A 19,564-nucleotide genomic window follows, 5' to 3' on the forward strand; every position below is an offset into this window, starting at 1 on the left:
TTGAGCTTGGCAGAGGTACAGTTTGCGCCAAAACACTCGTTTCATCGAAGTATTTCTTACCATCCCTGTACCTAACGGCCTTGCTAACATCTACCGCAACAGACGGCTTTCTGCTCGAAAGCAGAACGCTGCTGCATAAGCGTTGTGATTTCGCAAACACACGTGAGTCAGTGATACACTCCATTCTTCAAACTCCCCTGCTTATACCAGACTAGAAAGGGAATGCGCTCCTTTGTAATCAAGATGTCAGAAAGGAATGCTTCCATGCAGATTGCTGCTCACTCTACAAGAGACCTGTCAGGGTAGGAAGGGTGACTGGATTCCGATACATTGGTATCTCTTGCTAAGTGAGCGCGTGCAGGCTGTCGCAGGAGCTCGGATGGTCTATCTGTGGAGGATGCCTCTGCCACGTAGAATGCCAGTGTTGTAATTTTTCCTCTCTCTCCACCTCAAGAGCTCAAAGTCTACATCTGACATAACCATCTCACGGGTTGATTGTTTCGAAAATGTTTCACCAGTAATGTCGGTGATAGAAAACAGGTTGCATTGGAGTTCCGCAAGTCTTGACCAGGCACATCTCGAATCGATGAAGTTCTCTGGGATGAACGGCTACACTCCGTTCCCATGATCGGACGTCCGTGCTCAGAGGTACTCACAACGAAGCCTGCATTCCGAGCGCCGAAGTTTGACGAGCTGACTGGTTGCATTCTGAAGATAAGATTGCCGTGTGTGGAGTCCTGTAGAAGGTTCGAAGCGCATAACAGAAGCGACAACTCAGCGAGCTTCAGAGAGCCGACCAGTCACCCTTGACCATGGGTCTGATGCACTATGTTGGTGTGTAGAATACGTTCCTACAGTAAGATCAACTCAGCTCCGTTTCAAAAGCCCTTGCCATGGAAGTGTCTGTTTCTCTGGTAATCGAGAACCAACCCGAGCTCCAGGGCGACAACATACTTCACCACCACCGAGACAAATGATGAATTGTACGCGTCTCACTTGGAAATCAGGTAACATACTCTAGAGCTATCTTGCCCTAATCGAACAGCATTCGACACCTGATCCGCCCAAACCATCTTCTCCACCACAAGCACAGATTCGGTCTTATCACGATGTTCAAATCATCCAGACTATTGAATCCATCAGCGCAGCTCAACTCTGCGACCCCAGACTCCTTAAAATAGAGACTTACACATCGACCAGAAATACCTTCACAAACAATGGAAGCACCGCATTCGCAGCCCCATCTCACCTACATCATGCGTCAGCCATACATGATCTCAAGCAAAGAAAACTTCCACGGCAAAAGACTTACGCCCTTACAAACGTGACTGCACGCCCCCTGCCTCTCGAAGATCTCGCCCTCTGCTTCTCTAGGAGTCATGGGACCGGCGGCGACGCCAAGAGCAAGAGCGAGAAGAGCAGCTGTGATAGAGAATGCCTTCATGGTGAAGATTCTGGATGTGGTATAAGGTAACGATCTATCAACGGTGGTCGATTGCAGATTTCTATGATCTCTACCAAGTGAGATGCCCCTTCTAGTTCCTTTTATATCCGCACAATCGTATGTTGGGCCATTGGCGAGCCTAGTACGGATGTCTCGCGGTGTCCGGTAAATCATTCTCGCTCCGCGCAAAGCTGTGAGACTAAGCGCAGATCTTCACTAGTATATATTTGGGATGAGTAATCATTCCTGCACAGTGGAGAAACATACGTGGAGTTGCGTACTTCACTTTTATTCCTATAGCCAGCTGCTTTGGAGAGTTTCTGCGAAAAGAAGGGCCTCGACGATTTCGACTTGTTCACACAGCTTCTGCACGATCTGAACAGAGCTGGAGGAAATGGTTTCGAGTCCGTTCCACTTTATCCGGTATCAGAGGCTAGCAACATACCGTGCTGAAACTATCGATTGAACTGCCCCGGTGAGCTCGTTCGAGACACGAAGATATCAGCTGATTGCCATGCCAGATGGCGATAGTGCTTATGCGATTGTGGTTACGGCTTGATCAGTGCAACGTCGAAGGCATTGCCAAGCTGCTGAGAAGAAGTCGAGACGTCGTGCCCAGAACGAGCTTCCCAGCACTCATATAGTAATCGATAGGCTATCCGCAAGCATCATGAGAGACCCATCCCGATTCTGTCAATACCGCTCTTTAGCGTGTGGTAACGCTGGGGCAGTTCACTAATCTTCGCCCCATCGAAAGGTTCTTCCATGGAATCTTCATTCAACGATACATCAAATGCTCTCCCTTTGCGTCCCACGAGCGTATAATAAGGGCGAACTAGAGATCAAGATCCCAGGTTTAATTCGTGGACGGAAAAGAGAGGCGCTTAAACCGGGTTACCCCTTTCTTAGCGTTCTTGCAGGGCCAGCAGTTCACTAATCATCGCTCGTCTGCTCATGACCCTAGCGGTACTGTATTGGCGATATACCAAGGTCTTTCCGTGGTGGATATACGAGCAGAGAGTCTCGTGCTATGAGCAGTCGAACGTAAACGTCAGAAATGGATGAGGATGAGAATATCTGGGAAATCAAAAAGCTTCCAGTGCATATAGTCACACACCCTCTCCAAGCTACAAAAGGCTAGTAGATACCACTGTTGAGAGCCTGAGATATCCTTCCAACTTTCTGTATTCATCTGCTCGGCTCTCAGCAACAGGGCATCGATATGTCGATAGTGTGTTGGTTTCGAAAATGCCGTCGACCAGTACCATCCACACCTCCGCATATCCCAAACGCCGTTGTTGACATGATACCAATTGACCCACGCTTTTGGATATCTCCGACTCAGGTAGCCGTCAGGTCCACATACACACTTGAATCAGGTCTGTCGGTGCGGTCGTTCGTACCAGGACAAGCGTCGAGTGAAGCAGGCTTCTGGACTTGATCGTCGGACTCTGCAAGCACACTGTCCGCCCTCACGCCACGGTTCTCGAGCCCAGCTTCAATGACTTCGCTCTTGACCTTGACTAGGTCTTGACAGCCTTGTCTTGTTTCCTTTCCTGAGCTGCCTGCGATTGCGAGCTCTGCACAACCACCATTCTGCTGTTGAGCTTCTGGAGCAGAGGCTGTACTCTCCAGCTCGAGTGCAAGGGTCAACTGAAGAGTGCGTGGTGCATCTGCTGCCTCCGTAGCTGGTGTCGAGATGGAACGCTCTTGGAGTATGCTGCTCGCTGGTGCAGCCTGCATTGCCTCCTCAACAGGCTCCTGCTTGACTCTCGCAGCACGACTCTCTCCAGCAGCAACATTCGTCGGTTCCATTCGCGCTCCTTGCTCCACCGATCGCCCGCTCTGCTCATTTCTTCCATTCGCAACACTCTGCTGCTTCACAATCGTACCCAACGGATCATTCGCGAACTCCCTCCGCAACTCCGCAACTTTCTTATCACGCTCTGCGTTCAGCGTGGTCAAGTCATCGGCAAACTTCTTGTTGAGCTTCCTCACAGCGTCATTGTATGATTCGATGAAGCACACTTTCAACGCTTGAGAATCGTGCAAGTGCTCAGAGTGGCGGGCGTGGGTCGCAGAAGCGGTATTGTCGTAAATCGAGTTGATGAAGGTCTGCATGTACGCTTGAAGAGCGGCGTCGTGAGGCGCGAGAGGCGTTGGGCCCTTGCGGGCGGACGTGTCTTTGGTGATGCGATTTGGAAAGGACATGATTGTTGATGCAATTGGGTATGTGTTGAGGATGCAGTTAAGACCTTGAGCGGCGCATGGGATGTGATTCTTTCGAAGTGTGAACAAAATGGGACTTTGCGGCTGGAAGTTGGTAGTTGGAATGGCAAGTGAAGCAACTGCTGTCAGAATGAAGGGTGTCGCTGCCTGCAGTCACAGATCAATGCCAAGGACCCACTCAGTGTTCCTTCTTGTCGGTCCGGGTCACTCAGTATGTGCGCAATTGTACTATGTGAGCTGCTCCGAATCCGTTCTTCTTGGGCATGGGTACTCAAAGAGGTCTGCAGTGACTGGCACCATTCGATTTCATCTCGTGCTGATTCAACTGAGGGCTCATACGCGGAAACGAGGTCCTCTCAGTTGAACATTGTCACGCAGCTGCTGACCAAAAGTCACCCCTTCACTCATCTCTGTTGCTTTCTGTTCCAGTTCCAACAACATTCCAACATCCTCAGCCACGGTCGCAAGTGGGTACAAGCTTTGAAGAACATACATCGACTGCACATAAGATGAGACCACGCAACACTCCACAAACCGTGACCGGACTGGGCGGTGTGAAGGTATCGCTGCGAGAGCTCGAGAGTTGGCATTCGAGCCGTGGATCAGAGCGTCCCGAAAATCCTCTCAATGTGTTCGATGATCAGCTGCCGACCGATGCCAATCACGTCCTCTTGACCATGGCCAGCGAATTCAGCGCTTTCGCTCTGACGTTCAAGCTGAGGCGAGATCAGCCGCTAAAGGAGGTGAAGGAGAAGTTTGGCTCGTGCGTCGACTGGCACTCCCAGGACCTGAGCTATATCTTCGAAAGTCGTGTAGTCCGAGACGAGGACACGCCAGAGCAGGTATGTGTGCGGACTGGAGCCGTCTTACCTACAATGTGCTGACAGAGAGTGGCTTTCCATGCGGCCCAGCGGCAACATGGTTCTCGTATCAGCTCAACAGCATTTCAGCGGAGCCTGCTCGGCCGCACGTCAGCAGGAAATGGCCGATGCTGGAGTCGAGCTTCTGCGCGTGACGGACAAGAAGGACTGCATCGTCTTCTGGGTTCGGGTCGCTCTTGCGCGCGGCAAGGAGTACCGCAAGCAATATCGTATCAGATGGGACTGCGACCTTGCCCACGTCATGCGCGACTTCGATGCCTTGATTGGGCGGGGTGGCTCGCGCTTCCTCTTGGACGGAGATCGCATCAACAACGGAGCCACACCAAGCACAGTAAGTCCAGTGCAATGGACAATTTTCGAGCGGTCACTGACTTTTCTGAAAAGCTAGAGATGCAGGGCGATGATATTGTTGACGTGTTCTACGAGTCGTTCGCAGGTTGATCGAGATGTCTGCGGGGCTCAAGGTCCACGTCCGAGCAGGCACAATGTATCGCATACGATCGTGTCTGTCGATGTCGAGATAATGCTCTTTCCAGAGTAGGAAATTGCATGCTAGAGCGAGAGGCCTGAGGCAATCTGCTCGATCAGCGGAAGCGTGTTTTGCTTTACATACAGTACATTTGGTAGTGCAATTCCATGCCCCATTGGATGCAACGGCACATGATCCACTTGGCAATGGTCTCTCAACGCTGGCCACGGTATCGATCCGGGAGGGGGAAGACGTGCAGAAGAAACGGTGGTTGAGAACAGCAGTCTCAGAGCACGACCATGCCCGGTATGACGGTAGGGACAGACCACCAGCTGATGAACAAGCGCAAGCTTTCGATTGTGCACGAGGTGAAGTTCGCGGCGCCAAGCGCTTGTTGCCGCGTGCCTCGTGTTGTTTGCCTGATGGGGTTGGATCGAGAGTCTGGAAGCTGGGAGGATCCTTTGTTGGTTCGTGTTTCTGCCGTTCCGATGCAGCCCGCGTCCTCGGTTCGCGCTGACTGCTTCACGCCGTCTCGACAGCGTCGACAGCGGAGTTCGTATACAGCTGGATGCGAAGCAAGAGGCGGATTGCATATGCTGTTCAGAAGACCACCTTCGACGCGTCTGACAAGAGTGAACAGAGATGGCGCTTGCCCTATCGAGAGCGCGCGTTACGCGGGACTCGGCAAGCAGACGCGCTAGGCAGCATTGACCACGTCTTGTAAGTGACGACGACAGGGGCCAGCATCCCACGGCGAGTTGAGCGTTGACGCCCTTTGAAAGTCAATCCTCGCGCTGGTTGTGTGCCCACCTCCAAAACAGCACGTTGCCCGCTGCTGACGGGCAGGAGACATCCCAGTCGCCCTCGCCGCCGCCGCGCTGCCATCCCCGCTGCTCACGCTGCGCAGGAGCGAAAGAGCCGCAGCTTTCCATGCGTCCGCTAGGATGAGCACCGCCACTACGCCGCCCTCCTCCACCCACCCACTCGAGCGGCTGGCCGACAGCACTGCGTCAACTCCACAGCCCGCCGAGCCACGTCTGGACAACACCGAAGGCAGCGGCAGTGCCAGGCCCGGTGCGAGTCCAGCGACCAACTCCCGCGCTCATGCTCACAATGCCGCCGTGCTGCCTCCCCTCGATACTGCCTCCGCTGCCTCGACGCCTATCGCTCCTCCCCAACCCAGCGCCGGTCTGACGATAAGGACCAGCTGCCTCGGCCAACCAACTCCCACCGGAACTTCCACGCGGGCCATGGACACGCCGACGATCATGTACGACGCCGAGCCCGTGCTTCACCACAACCTCACCTCGCCCTCGAGTCTCCCCACAATGGGATCTTCTCTACGATCGAACGTGTCGACGACAAGTCTTGCCTCATCTCTGTCTCCCGGCTCAGCTTCCGCTCTTCCATCGCCATATCTCGCCGCAATGGCCGATCTCACTCCTCTGCCTTCCCCGCTGGTGGGCAACGACCAGCCCATACAGTGGAGAAACAGACAAGTCAGCGGCGCGAGCCGATCCCGGCAGAGCTCTCTTACAGACTCCATACCAGGAAACAGGTCGCACCTGCCACCCATATCTCCTGATTCGCCTCGCAAGAAGAAGGGCTATGGAAGCCTCATGCAGGAAGCTGCAGTGGCCCATGCAACAATGGCAGTCGGGCAAGAGCAGTTCAGACAGGCGTCACACGGCAGGAATCGGAGCATCTCAGACTTCAAGCCAGAGGCCCTATCGAATACACGACCTCGACATGTGACCATTGGCCAAGGAGACGTGCCCAACATCGATGCCGCAGAATACCACATGCACCGTGAAGCACATTTAGCTGAGGAGCGAGGTCTCAAGGCCAACTCCGGCGCGAGTAGCAAGCAGCTTCCCACACCTCCGCCCAGCAATGCAAGCATGGCCGACAGTGACGATGTGGATGACGAGCAGCCACATCTCGAAGACGGCACGGTCTCAGAATACCTCGAGATACACTGCGGGATACATAATAAGCGACGCAAATTCCGGCAGCTGCGTGAGCTCGGCAAAGGCACCTTCTCTACCGTCATGTTAGCTACGCGTGAAAAAGTTCCAGCACACCCTACACCTGAAATAGAAGATCACCTTGATCCAACGAAACTGGTTGCCGTGAAGATAGTGGAGCACGGTCCAGCGGGTGGCGCCGATGAAGAACGAATCGAGACGAGCTTGAAACGCGAAGTCGAGATGCTGAAAAGCGTCTCGCATCCATCTTTGATTCATCTCAAGGCCTGCGAGTATCAGCCGACGCGCGCGCTACTGGTGCTGACCTATTGTCCTGGCGGTGACCTTTTCGACTTTGCAAGTGAGCAACGAGACTTGTTGACGCCACGACTGATACAAAGAATGTTTGCTGAACTGGTGAGCGCGGTGAAGTACCTGCATGCCAATTGGATCGTGCATAGGGATATCAAACTCGAGAATGTGCTGGTCAACCTTCGTGAAGCTGACCTTCGGGCAATCGACAATCCGCTAACGCACCCGCTCCCACTTGTGACTCTCACAGACCTTGGGCTGAGTCGACGTTTGCCTGATCCACCCGAACCGCCATTTCTCACGACTCGCTGCGGAAGTGAAGATTATGCTGCTCCTGAAATTCTGCTTGGACAGCCGTACGATGGTCGCTTGACTGACGGCTGGGCGTTGGGCGTCCTGTTGTATGCATTGATGGAAGGTCGATTACCTTTTGATGCGCCACCTGGGAAGCCCGAGCGTAGCAGAAACACTCACCGCATAGCACGCTGTGACTGGATCTGGTGCAGATTTGGAGATGATGACGGCGATTGGGATGCAACGCGCGGCAAGGACTTTGAAGGAGCCAACCTCTGCGTCGAGGCTCTGCTGAAAAAGGTTCGAATGGGTCGGAAGTCATTGGAAGAGGTTGAAAAGTATGACTGGGTTCAGCAAGGTATTCAGGTTCCCGGAGGCCTGCAAATGCGGCCGGAGGATGATGATAACAATTTGTGAAAAAGTGTTTGACGCTGAGCAGAATTTGGGTATTCTGGGAAAAGGCGTCAGATCAAAAAATGCATAGCACGGGCGGGAAGCATTTGAGGATTGAGCGGCGTTTCATGATGATGGGCTACAGCGCATTTGTTGTTTTTGATTTCTGTACGAGATACCACGGACGGATGGACGGACGCGGATTACTTTCTGGCACGGGCTGGGAGTCGGCCGTGTCGCTTTAAACACTTGAGCTAGATGACGAAGCTAGAGAATGCCTTTCTGCAAGAGACGGCTGTACTGATCTTGATCAGTGCATCAGTTTACATGTATGTCCCATGGCTGATGCACCTTTCCTCCAATCATATCACCTGTGTAAAACAGCGTTGATTCGGTCGCCATTGCTTCCACCACACTCTGACGCTTCCTCCTCTGCTCTTCAAAGTCCCTCCACCTCATCCCTTGCTTCCCCACTGTCCCTCTTACAATCCCCAATACCCCCTCACCAACCACGCCCCATACCCCGCAAGTCCCAAATTCACCCCAATCGTCGTCAAAAACCCAATCGGTCTCCCTGGCCCTTTATTCCCTTTCACCAACAACCCCTTCTCAACATGCAAAACCCTCGCGACTGTTAAAGCTCCCAAGGCAAAAGTCAAAAATTTCTGATTTCCTCCATTAAGTTCTACGAATGCGGAGAGGAGGAGTGCCAAGGGGACATTTTCGATGAAATTTGCTTGTGCGCGGGTGGCGATGAAGAGCGAATCGGCTTCTGTGGAGGGCTTATCGGAGGAGGAGGAGGAGGAGGAGGATTTCGAGGAGGAGGTTGTTGTTGTTATTTCTTGGCCGATGATGGTTTTTGTTCGGACGCGTTGGGCTACGACGCGGGATTGGAGGATGAGGTAGTAGAGTGTTAAGGGGAGGGCGAAGGTTGTTGTTACTGGGAGGGGAGCGGGGAGGCCGAGAGCTGTTAGATCGCGAAGAAGAGGTGAGGTTAGCTTTTTTTGTGTGGAAGGATTGATTTGCGGAGGTAGGTGGAGAGGAAGAGTGCTTACCATTTGTAGACATGATGAAGGTGATTAGTAGGATTTGTGATGCTCGACGCGTATAAGGTGAGGTGAGCTTTCACGCGCTTTTCTTATTTGTATTTACTGATCAACAAGCTTTGAATCCTAATTTTTTGTTCTTGTTCTTCAGAATTTCGAGCTGGGAATGATGTCCTGAAGAACAGCAATACACCGGGACTTTTCTATACGAGGCGTGGAAGAAACTACGAAACGGCTTAATATCGCGCCGAGGGATCTATGTTCGGCGACTTCAGCTATCGCAGCCTCGGTTGTCCGACGAGCCAACTTGGTGCTCAGACGATCATTTCAATCATTTACGGTACTTCATCATGCGTACAGTTCTGATTTTCCAAACTTGCAGCTTTCAAGGAACCTGGAATCACCAGCGATGACCGCTCTCTAGCAAATGCATTTGATAGAACACTAATTCTTCTTCTGGCCTGCGAAGACCGATTGCACGCCTCCACGCGGCCGCAGGCGGAAACAGGCGGTCGAGCTCGCAACTCGACCGTGCTGGCAAAGTGCACGGCATGGTGGAGCGGAGTGGTGGAGTGCGAAATCCGGTGCGGTTTCGCCAAGACTACTCCGAACAGAGGACTACCACCGAAATGGTTTTGAAAACCATCCGACGACGACCTACCTGCGTTAGAAACAGGTCCGCTTAATCGTGAGCGTGCGAAAGAGCCGCGGAACTCCTAGGCGTCGATAGGACACCTCTGGTGTATGGGAGGAATCCTCAGCTGAGGGTATTTGGAGCCAAAAGGACAACAAGTCACCCAATATGCAGTCTCTGGATCCGAACCACCTACCTCTGGAAGGCTTTGAGGGGACTCGGAGAGCGTACGCGTTGTTAAGGCCGGAAGCAGATGCGTTATGCACTTGGAAGAGCCGAGGTGAAAGAGCTAGAAGGGAGGCGTTAGTTGGCGGGCAATGGAGCTCGGAGTAACGCTACGAAGCCCGTAGGGGCCTGTCGATTGCTCAGGTGCGAGTAGGAGGGTTTGCCCGGGGCACAGCCTTACAAAGAAGGACACCTAGTCCAGCAGTCACCTAGAAGAGCTCGGAAACTTAGGAAGGCCCACATAGAGAAGCAGGCAAAGGAGACACAGAGAGGCGAGCCGAAGGGAAGACTCGAGGCAAGAAGGAGGGGGTGCAAGGCGTGAGGAGGCGAGGAGGAGGCGATACATTGGTTAGTGGGTGGAAACGCAAGAGCACTGCTGCCTGGCTAGGAGTAGACGCTCGAGCAAGCCTGCGAGACATGGCCGGCCATAGCCAAAGAGATGCGGTATGGTAACGCGAAGGGAGTCATTCTCCTGGGGCGTGGTGGGCAATGGCAGCGACTGAGACACTGTCTGCTCAGCCCGAGAGGACGGACGCGCATGTCGGTCTTGGAAGAGAGGCGACCGGTCTTCAGTTCGCTGAAGTCCGAAAGAGCATAACCAAGGCTTAAGGAGCAAACAGTATATGGAGCGTAGGGTAGGGGCTTTGGCCTGGGGCCTCTCCCTCGAAGCGATAAAGGCGCAGAGGTGTCCCTAAGCGGGAAAGCGTGGGCAGACTTTGTCTACCTGCCTTACATAAGTTTGTAGGAACGAGTGTAATTATATGCTGCCCAAGACCTAGCCAGACAAGCATCCAAAAAGCAAGAAACACAACCTGCATACCAATACATCAAAGACAGGTGCAGGGAGATCCAGAGGCAAGCACAAGCAGGAAGGAGAACAAGGAACCCTGCAACACCAACCCAAACCAGACAGGAGGAAATCCTCCAGCTGGTCCAAGGCCAAGAGACAACAATGCAGACACACCCAGGCTGCAAGGCATGGTGGGCAAAACACCAGTGGGACAGGAAGTGGGAGAAGGACAAGGAAGAAAGAAGGGCTAGGGCAGGAGGAGAACAGCCACCTGCATGGAGAACCACCACCTCCTCTGCCATAGGACCAAGCCTGCACAAAGGACTTACCAGACCAGAGAGCACAATGGTCACACTCCTGAGGACAGAGCACATTGGGATGAGGCAATACCTCACCAAAAGGAGAGTCCCAGGATTCACACCAGACTGCGAATGTGGGCAGGGGCATGAGACACCAAAACATGTATGCATATTCTGCCCCAGGTGGAGGGAGAGAAGACACCTTTTGTTCCAAGAAGGAGGATCTACAAACTGGAAGGACCTAGCAAACACAAAAAGAGGACTGCATGCTACGGCCAAATGGCTAATCCAAGAAGGTATCCTAGAGCAGTTCTCACTTGCCAGAACAGAGGTATAGGAGGGAAGGGGAAGAGAGAAGGGAAAGGATAGGACCTGGTGAGAGGAGGACTCGCTAGAAACCTAGTATTGTCCGAAGGAAAACAGGAACGAAGGAAGCGGCTACGCAGACTGCAAAGTAAAAGAGAACGCGAGGGTTTTTCGAAGGCTTTTCCCTCGACCGAACTATATAGAGCGTGCTGCTTACTCTAGTTAAAAGAGGTAGACCGGCGTATAAGAATTATCTATCTAATTCTTCTTCTGCTTTCTTTTCTTCATATTCGTCTCCTATCGCTCGAACATCGTATCCTTAACAACACCCGTATCCGTACTCTTGACACTCGCGCCGCTGCTCTTCACAGAATCAGCACTTCCAGCAGCAGTAGCAGCGGAAACCGAAGCACTACCTGGGCTCTTCGGCTCTGACCCAACACCACCTGCACTCTCATCCAACACTGAAACCGCCTTTCCCTTGCCTTCCACGGTTTTCTTCCCACCAACTTCGCCACCCGCTGCAGCATTCACTCCTGCATCAGCTTCCACTCCACCCAATAGATCACCAGGCTCCTCATCATCTTCCTCCTCCTCCGTTCCTCGCGTTGTGGCTCCACGATCCAATTCCTTCTGTGCCTCGTCCATTCTCCTCCGCACCTCTGCCGCAACCCGCATTCCATCTGTCACGATATTATCGAGCATGCCACGCAGTCCTTTTCCAGGAGGCACGACACCTGCACCAGGTCCGCCGGGGCTAATAGCAGGCATGCCAGGAATGACCTGCTGTCTGTCAGGAGAGGGCGCGGCGCTGAGGAAGGATGGCGAGGTCAGAGTGGTAGATGGTAGAGGAGCATCGGCAAGGTGGAAAGAGTTCGCGAAGCCCGAGTCGAAGAATGATTCGAGGGCTTCGTCTGCAAGGACGAGCATGCGGAAGGTTGGAAGCGTAATGTGAACAGGACTTGACGGGTCCAGTGCGGCATTGGCAGCCACGGCTTTTGGTTTCGCGATTTGTCCAAACGGGTTGTCTGAAGGGCGTGCCAGTAATGAATTCTCTGCAACATTTGTCGTTTCCGGCTCAGGTTCTTGTGCCAAAGGATTCTCGTCGGTAGGTTTGAGCTCTTTTTCGTCTACCAGCAGGTCTTCTTCTTCGTCTTCGTCCTCGTCGAGCTTGATGCCAGCGACAGCTTCTGCAGCAGCGTTTGCGTCCTTTTCGCCTTGTCGTGATGGGTGATCGGGATCTGCATATTCGAAGCAGCGTCGAATGAATGCCGACACGGCAGATAAGAATTGCTCGTCCTTACTCAAAGGAATGCCGTCGGGGCCTGTGGTAACATGATGTTGCACCAGTTCCGCACCCTCCAAGCCTCTGCGAGCCAGGAACAGCAATGCTTCCGACATGCGCAGAATGCCTTCTCTGTCCACTCTGCCGTCCTTGTCGTCATCGTAGAGCTCGAAGAAGTACGCAATGTTGGCCATGATGTCCCGGCCACCCTTGATTGGCGCCAGACCGACCACGACATTCTGCAGAGTGAGCGACTCGTGACCATCGATGTCCCACTTGGCGAACAATCGACGCATAAAGTCGTGATCTGCTGGCTCTGGACCGTTGCCCCAGGGGGACAAATTGATGGCTTTGCCTCTTAACGAATTGGCGAAGTACCCATTCTGGCCAGAAGCCTCCTTGGCTGGCGAGCTGGGCGAGTCGGTAATGGCCCACTTCGAAACGCCAGCCAGAAATTCTCGGAAGGCATCATAGTCCATGCTACTCGTGTTTGCACCAAGCACTACTCTGCCCATCTCTGGCGTTTGTGTAGGCACTCCTGTGACCACTTCACTTGCTCTTTGGCGAGCCATTTTAGCTCGGCGATCCTGTTCAGCTTGAATCATCTGAGCACGTTGTTGCCGCTCATACAGAATGCTGTAGAACCGATCGTACAGAAACCCGAGGTCATTTGCCGACAGCTTCTTGCTTTCTGGTCCAAGGTTACGAATCGACGTGCGTTTGGCAAAAGACTCAATATTCTGCATCACTGCATCTTTATGCTTGGCCCGCTGCTCCGAGATCGTAGCCTGTGTAATGCCTTCGAATTCTTTGAATGCGACGACCATGAGCGCCTGGAAATTCGTGATTGCGCGATGCTTTGGATTCTCTGACGTCGGATGCGCAGATTCGCCCAGGCGTGCAAAGTACGACTTGAGCACAGAGATGAACGTGCCGTCATCTGTTGCATCCAGCAGCTCCTCTCCGTTGATTCTCAGAATGGCGAGTCCGATCTGGAAGAGCACTTTCGGCCCCTCGAGGAAGAAGACATCGAGCACTCGGAACGCGAATATTAGTGGCATGCTGTTGATGTATAGCGACAAGAACCATGGCAGCGACACAACCGAAAGCTGGACATCGTTCTTGACGAGGTGATCCCAGATGATCGGCATCGTCTTCTCGACCAAGCTTTCAAACACACGCTGATCGAGCAATGTGCCATACATAGTCGTCGAGTAGTATCCTGGTAGTAAGCGATCGCACAACACAGAGAGCAAATAGAACGCCTGTGTTTCTGAGAGATAGCTAGAAACGACTTAGCTGTGGTTTTGACTACAGGGAGTGGACTTACGTACATCAATAATGCTGCCACGACGATGTTCATGGCCTGACAATAGCCGACGTCTGTGTTCGTCCAGCTGTACGCAGTCAACACTCGTCGTAATCTGCCGATGCCTTCTTCGCTTTGAAAGCCAGCGTATTCCGGTAAGCTACGATTGAGATCTTTTTCGATTTCGTCAATGGCAAGAGAACCTTCACCTTCATGCTGTGCCAGCACTTCCTGATACTGCTTCGGCTTTTGAAGTCTGTGGAAGAAGGAGCCAGATGCGAGCTCCCAGATCTCGCCTCGTAGGAGATTCGGCAGGCCTACACGAATCAATCTGTGGAAGTCGGGCTGCCGTACCAAAGTTGTGTTTCGACCGTTTTCTTTCAAGTACTCATGCCAAAGCCGCATTTTGCTGCGATCTCGCAACTTTCGAGGATTGCCGGGATATTTGAAAATGCTTCCGAGACCGGTGTCTGGCGGAGTCCGCGGCGTGCCATCTGGCTTGGTGGGTGAAGGCGCATCTTCAAAGTCATCGTACAGGAAATACTCAGAGTAGCACTCTTGCGCCACCGTCCGCATCTTCTCGACTTCTTTGATGCCTTGCCGCAGACCCCTCTTAAGGCCATCGCAGAAGCGATCACATTGTTGCCTGCTGCCCTCGAGCTGTATCGTTAGTTTCGGTGGCGCTGGAGCACCAGGCTCACCATCACCTCCGGGTTCAAAGCCATTCCAGGTGGTTATTGAGAGCGCAAACTGAAACGCTTGTGTGTGTAATCTCTCTACTCTCCGCACAGCGCATAGTGGCAGCGTGAAACCGTTTCCAGCCGGTCCGGTGCCATGTGTCCTGCCTGTGAAGCCACTGCTTGCGCTCGTGCTTGCTGTACTGACAAACGACGTCTGCACAGTGGAGAAGCAGAGGAACTGCTCGCTCAAATGTAACTGTCCGACATAGTGCGTCCCTCGATCGCGATCCCAATTGCTCTTGTCCCAATTGCCCGGCTGCGCCTTGGACAAGCTCGCCTTCTTCTTGTTCGGAAGCGTGAGCTCGGCGGTGATCTCATACAGCGGGTTCTGGGTCTCTGGCAGTCGGAACTGAAGTCGGAAGAGCTGTGCTTTCGAGGGCTTGCCTGTGCTGTTCGGGCTCAAGTTGGCGAGAGGACCGGGCAGGGTAGCGGGATCGATGCCCGTGAGCTGTTGGGCCTTCTGCACGAGGCTGTGGAGGAACATATCAGACTGGCGGCCACTGCATGCCGCGGGAGTCGGACGGGTCGTCTAGCTCGACACCATGTCTACTCGTCGCAGTGGAAGGAGGGCGATTGTTGTGGAAGTGGGTGTTTGCAGGTCAATGGGCTCTGTCAACAACGCAACACAGCTGCTGCGTTGCTGCGTCTCAGGGCCCGGCCAGTCCCTCACATAAGTCTTGGCGTTACGTCCAATTGCATTGGCCCGACGATCCTGGCGCGGGCACATGCAGAAACGCGTCGTCAGCAGCATTATGAAGCTGCTCGTTATCTCGGTGTCTTCAAAACTTCTCGTCACCATCGCTAGGTCCTCTACAAGTCTTGTCACGTTCACCGCAGAGACGAGCGTTGTCTGTCACGACCTCTACAGTCAAGCTGTATGCCAGGCAAGAAGTACGCACTTTGCGGTGATGTAGGCCGTTTGTTAAGACTGGTCAGTGAAGATGAACGTATTGATCTCGTTCAGAATTGCCAATCATTACTGATATCTCAGGAAACAACGCCTGCGCTACAGAGCATAGCTAGGGTATCATAAATCGCTTCTTGCATGCATTATAACATAATCTTCCGCTCACTTCGACAGCCACCAAAGTGCCAGCAACTCCACTTCCAAACACTCGACTCTCCGATCCATTTCTCCGAACGGAGCTCCTTCGATGCTGATCACACCTAGATATCCGCCCGTCCGGTATGCAGCGTCTTCCTGTTGCGTCTGAAGAACCTCAGAGTCAACCACGAGGCCGTGATCAACCACAACAGCATGTTCACCAAATCCACCCACACCGCGCTCTTCATCCGACGCTGCCCATGCTGCTCAGGAGTGGGGTCGGCTTTGATATAGATGTTGCCAAAGAGGCCGAAGAGTGCAGTCCAGAGGATGCTATCAAGATCGTCAGCTCGTGCTTCACAGGCACTGAAAGAGGAGGAAGATAAGACTTACAAGAGGATCCACTCCCAGGCGAATAGGAACGGGTGGAAAGACATGGTGTATGTGGCCGCATAGACCAGGACAGTGACAGCGGCGAAGCCAGCAACGACTTCGGCGTAGACCCATTTCCCGTCTGCGGCGACACCAGCTTTGCGGCCATTGTCGAGGTCCACGCCGTAGAGACCTGCGACGGTCAAGGCCAAGACGAATTGGAGGAAGCGGAGCAATCCTCTCGCGATGGCGCCGATAAGGCCCCCGTGCCCGTCGCGGGCTTTGTCAAGTGGATTGAACATTGCGAACTGGTTGCTCTCTATTTCGCGATTCGGTTGGAATTCGAGGAATGTCGTGTCGCGGTGAGTATCTTCGAGCCGGATTATGAATTAGTCGCGTCCGAGTCGGATCTGTCGCGGTCGTAAGGAAATCGAATGTACCAGACACTCGATCTTCAGAGCGGAGAAAATGCAGTAGCACAAAGAAGAAACAAGGAACAGCCTGCCGGGGCGTTCAACTCAAAAAGTACAATAGAGAGAGGATCACACGCTCTTCACGGCTGCGGAATGCGGGAGCTACGACGTACCTTATACCATAAGTCCAGTTGCTGCTTCCTGCACACCGCTCCGAATCACGCGAGAACGCTTCAAAACAAAGACCTCGTTCCACCAGCGACACGCTGTCGTTGTACGACAAAGAATGAGAAATGGTATGCTCTGCTACTAAAATGGTACGGCTTTGTCGCGAATCATTAGACTTTGGGCCCTGTTTGTGGCTCGTAATCTCTCCACGAAGCGCCGTCGACGTCATCAGCGCGCGCTTTGTCGTTTGGCGCTGAGTTTGGAGACGGGGATCGTGCTGCACATTTGATTGGTTGTGGGAGGGCCGCTGGCATCTGGCCCACCTACTTGAAGCAGTTGGATGTTGCACTTCACTTCTCGGGTTTAGGCGGGACGCCTTCGCCCGATTCACGACTGCTGGTGGTCATGGACAGTAGAGATCAAGCCAGCTTCGTTGGTAAGAGATGTGTTGATTGTGATCCTGCGTGAGCGTGTACGTAGCAGCTGGTCGCAAGTCAGTGGCCGCCACGGGAAATCCTTCGCTGTGTGGTCATGCTGTCTCTTCAAACCATCAAGCTAGTCGCAGGAGGAGAAGAGTACAGTGACTTCTCTTCATCTGGCCAGCTGAGGATAAATGCATCTCGACATTGATAAGCCAATCGGCGAGGGGTTTGACAGTCCAGAAGACCTCCGGGCAGCTATTGCTGAGATCTCAAAGCACACAGAGAGCCGAGGCGAGCAGCTGGACTGGGCGAATCATCTCAAGTTTTTGACTGCAGACCTCTCTGCCGAAGAGTCTGCCGAAGAGTCGAGTTCTGATAGTACTGGAGATGATTCCGAAGATGCAGACAAAGACAATGCCGAGCAGAGCGAAGCCGGTAGTGTCGCTCCGTCCGAGGACGACGAGGACGACTGCAGCTGCAACGATGCCAATGTTCGCCAATTCTCCCATAACGACAGGCAGCTACATCTGACCACCACCTCTGAAACACCAGACTGCTGTCACTACATCGCCGTCTCCTACTGCTGGACAAGCACAGGTCAAGCTCCATACACGGGACAGCCTTTCACGCTCCAGACAAGCAACAATCCACCTCGGCCACCATCATGCACTTTCTCGTTGCTCGACAGAGTCATTCAGTTCGCAAGTTGGAAGCAAGTATCTCTCATCTGGATTGATCAGGAATGTATCGACCAGTCCGACCCGCAAGACAAAAATGTCGGGATTCAAAGCATGGATTTCGTGTACCAACAAGCAAGCTACTGCCTCGCGGTCTTGGAAGCCACCATTACAGAACAGCGCCATCTCACAGCCTTAAGCGAATTACTTGAAAATAATGTCGAGATGGATGACCTCGAGATGATCCAAGACGTTTGCGAAGCACTGAGGATCGTAATGTCAGACCAGTGGTTCGAGCGAGCCTGGTGTCTGCAAGAGAGTGTCTCTGGAAATCGACAAATGACACTTTCAGTCAGATGCAGTGAAGATCTGGAAGTCCCGGATTTACTTGGAAGTGCTGTGACGGGATGCTTCGAGATGGAGCTTTCCGAGCTGCATCACACCATAGTTTCGTCTCTGGGCCTTCATTTGGACCAAGTATCAGAGTCACTTGATCCGGCCACATTGGAGAGGTATCGACAGGTCATCAACGATTGGTACGAAAACATGGCGCCAGATGTAAGCGACGATTTTGACATTGAAGCTCGCACTGTCTGCAATGCTTCGCAGGCTCTCAATTACTTATCTCGGAGACAAAATTCTGTCGTGGCGGACAGGCTTGCCATTTTAGCCAATCTGTGCAGATACGAGATCAGACTGAACATACAAGCAGTAGATGTCCTCGGCTTCGGATTCAGCATATGTGCTTACATCTTGGCCATCATGAATGGGGATTTCTCCATTGATGCGGCGTTCTGCGATTGGAAAGTGACTGCGAAGACAGGACGTCAAGAATACCTCGTATCAGCGCCACCACACGTTCAATCTGCTGTCCAAAGCCTGAAACCGTACTCGTGGTTCATCGAGGGAGATGCCACAATGGACAAACTCCCTTACTTCGACCACAATGCCAACCCCCTCCGCATCGCCGTGCTCCCAGGTCCATTGACAAGCAGCTTACAAATTCGCGGCTGCATCTGGCTCGCAAACCACTCTCTCGATCTCTCCAAACTAGTCTCAGCCTTCGAAACCCAATATGGACCCGAAATCCTCAGCGCACTTCAATCGCCCACCTGGGAAGACCCCGTCAGCACAACCTGGGAACCCAAATATTTCTCCCTCGAAGACGCCCGAGCACAATTCCTCATTTCCCTCCTCTGCCATCTCTACAAACACAAATACTCCGCTCTGCACAATCACATCTGGACCTCCCATAAACGCCGTTCCACAACATCTCAACTTCAAAACCCCGAGATCGCGAGCTGGGCCGCGGCGCCATTCGAAGAAATCGTCGACATCGAAACCGAAACTATCAAATTACCACATCCGTTTCCAAGCTTCAAAACAATCAAACCGCGCTACCAAGCCAAACATCCCTTCGTGTCACTCAACACACGAGTGGCCAAACATCTGATCCAGACTATACTATCCATAAGTTCTCTCGTCATTGCACGACCTCGTAATCCTTCCCCAGATGCAAAGGATTCGTACACAGCGTTCTTCGACGAACATGTCAAATTAGGCGATACAATCTTCACTCCGAGGAGTAATGGTACATTAGGGGTTGTACCGGGGTATTCGTGGTATCCTCATGTTTGGCTATTAGATGAAATGCTGCCTGTTGCTGGGGACGAAGGATCCGTGTCGGCGACTTCTCGTGGTTTTGTAAGTGGGTCATGGCATGGGAAGGAAGAGTTCGAGGAGACGCTGTTACTGAAGTAGAGGTGGATCTGCTCAGGGACCAATCGAGTTCTAGGTAAAGTTCTTTACACTTTTCCATACGTTGCCGTAGGAATTCCCCAAAG

General features: G+C 52.9%; 6 protein-coding genes across 6 annotated transcripts; 3 read left to right on the top strand and 3 right to left on the bottom strand.

The window, feature by feature from the left end:
• Window positions 1–2,785: 2,785 nt before the first annotated feature.
• On the bottom strand, window positions 2,786–3,655 carry CKM354_000891100 (uncharacterized protein; the record flags this gene model as incomplete). The annotated part of the gene is made up of 1 exon (XM_044804310.1): window positions 2,786–3,655. The coding sequence occupies one exon, from the start codon at window positions 3,653–3,655 to the stop codon at window positions 2,786–2,788; it is 870 nt and encodes a 289-aa protein (XP_044660245.1).
• A 527-nt stretch (window positions 3,656–4,182) lies between these two features.
• Window positions 4,183–4,995, top strand: CKM354_000891200 (uncharacterized protein; the record flags this gene model as incomplete). The annotated part of the gene is made up of 3 exons (XM_044804311.1): window positions 4,183–4,515; window positions 4,565–4,885; window positions 4,939–4,995. The coding sequence occupies 3 exons, from the start codon at window positions 4,183–4,185 to the stop codon at window positions 4,993–4,995; spliced, it is 711 nt and encodes a 236-aa protein (XP_044660246.1).
• Window positions 4,996–5,967: 972 nt separating this feature from the next.
• Window positions 5,968–8,013, top strand: CKM354_000891300 (serine/threonine protein kinase PRR1; the record flags this gene model as incomplete). Its single annotated transcript, XM_044804312.1, has 1 exon — window positions 5,968–8,013. One exon carries the CDS (start codon window positions 5,968–5,970, stop codon window positions 8,011–8,013), a length of 2,046 nt encoding a protein of 681 aa, XP_044660247.1.
• A 3,573-nt stretch (window positions 8,014–11,586) lies between these two features.
• Window positions 11,587–15,107, bottom strand: CKM354_000891400 (uncharacterized protein; the record flags this gene model as incomplete). Its single annotated transcript, XM_044804313.1, has 2 exons — window positions 11,587–13,858; window positions 13,909–15,107. The coding sequence occupies 2 exons, from the start codon at window positions 15,105–15,107 to the stop codon at window positions 11,587–11,589; spliced, it is 3,471 nt and encodes a 1,156-aa protein (XP_044660248.1).
• A 683-nt stretch (window positions 15,108–15,790) lies between these two features.
• On the bottom strand, window positions 15,791–16,342 carry CKM354_000891500 (uncharacterized protein; the record flags this gene model as incomplete). Its single annotated transcript, XM_044804314.1, has 2 exons — window positions 15,791–16,001; window positions 16,062–16,342. 2 exons carry the CDS (start codon window positions 16,340–16,342, stop codon window positions 15,791–15,793), a joined length of 492 nt encoding a protein of 163 aa, XP_044660249.1.
• Window positions 16,343–17,234: 892 nt separating this feature from the next.
• CKM354_000891600 (uncharacterized protein) lies at window positions 17,235–19,481 on the top strand (the record flags this gene model as incomplete). Its single annotated transcript, XM_044804315.1, has 1 exon — window positions 17,235–19,481. One exon carries the CDS (start codon window positions 17,235–17,237, stop codon window positions 19,479–19,481), a length of 2,247 nt encoding a protein of 748 aa, XP_044660250.1.
• Between the last annotated feature and the right edge of the window lie 83 nt (window positions 19,482–19,564).

The sequence above is a fragment of the Cercospora kikuchii genome (assembly GCF_019650295.1).
Source record: "Cercospora kikuchii DNA, contig_00005, whole genome shotgun sequence".
In the NCBI taxonomy this organism is placed as follows: Eukaryota; Fungi; Ascomycota; class Dothideomycetes; order Mycosphaerellales; family Mycosphaerellaceae; genus Cercospora; species Cercospora kikuchii.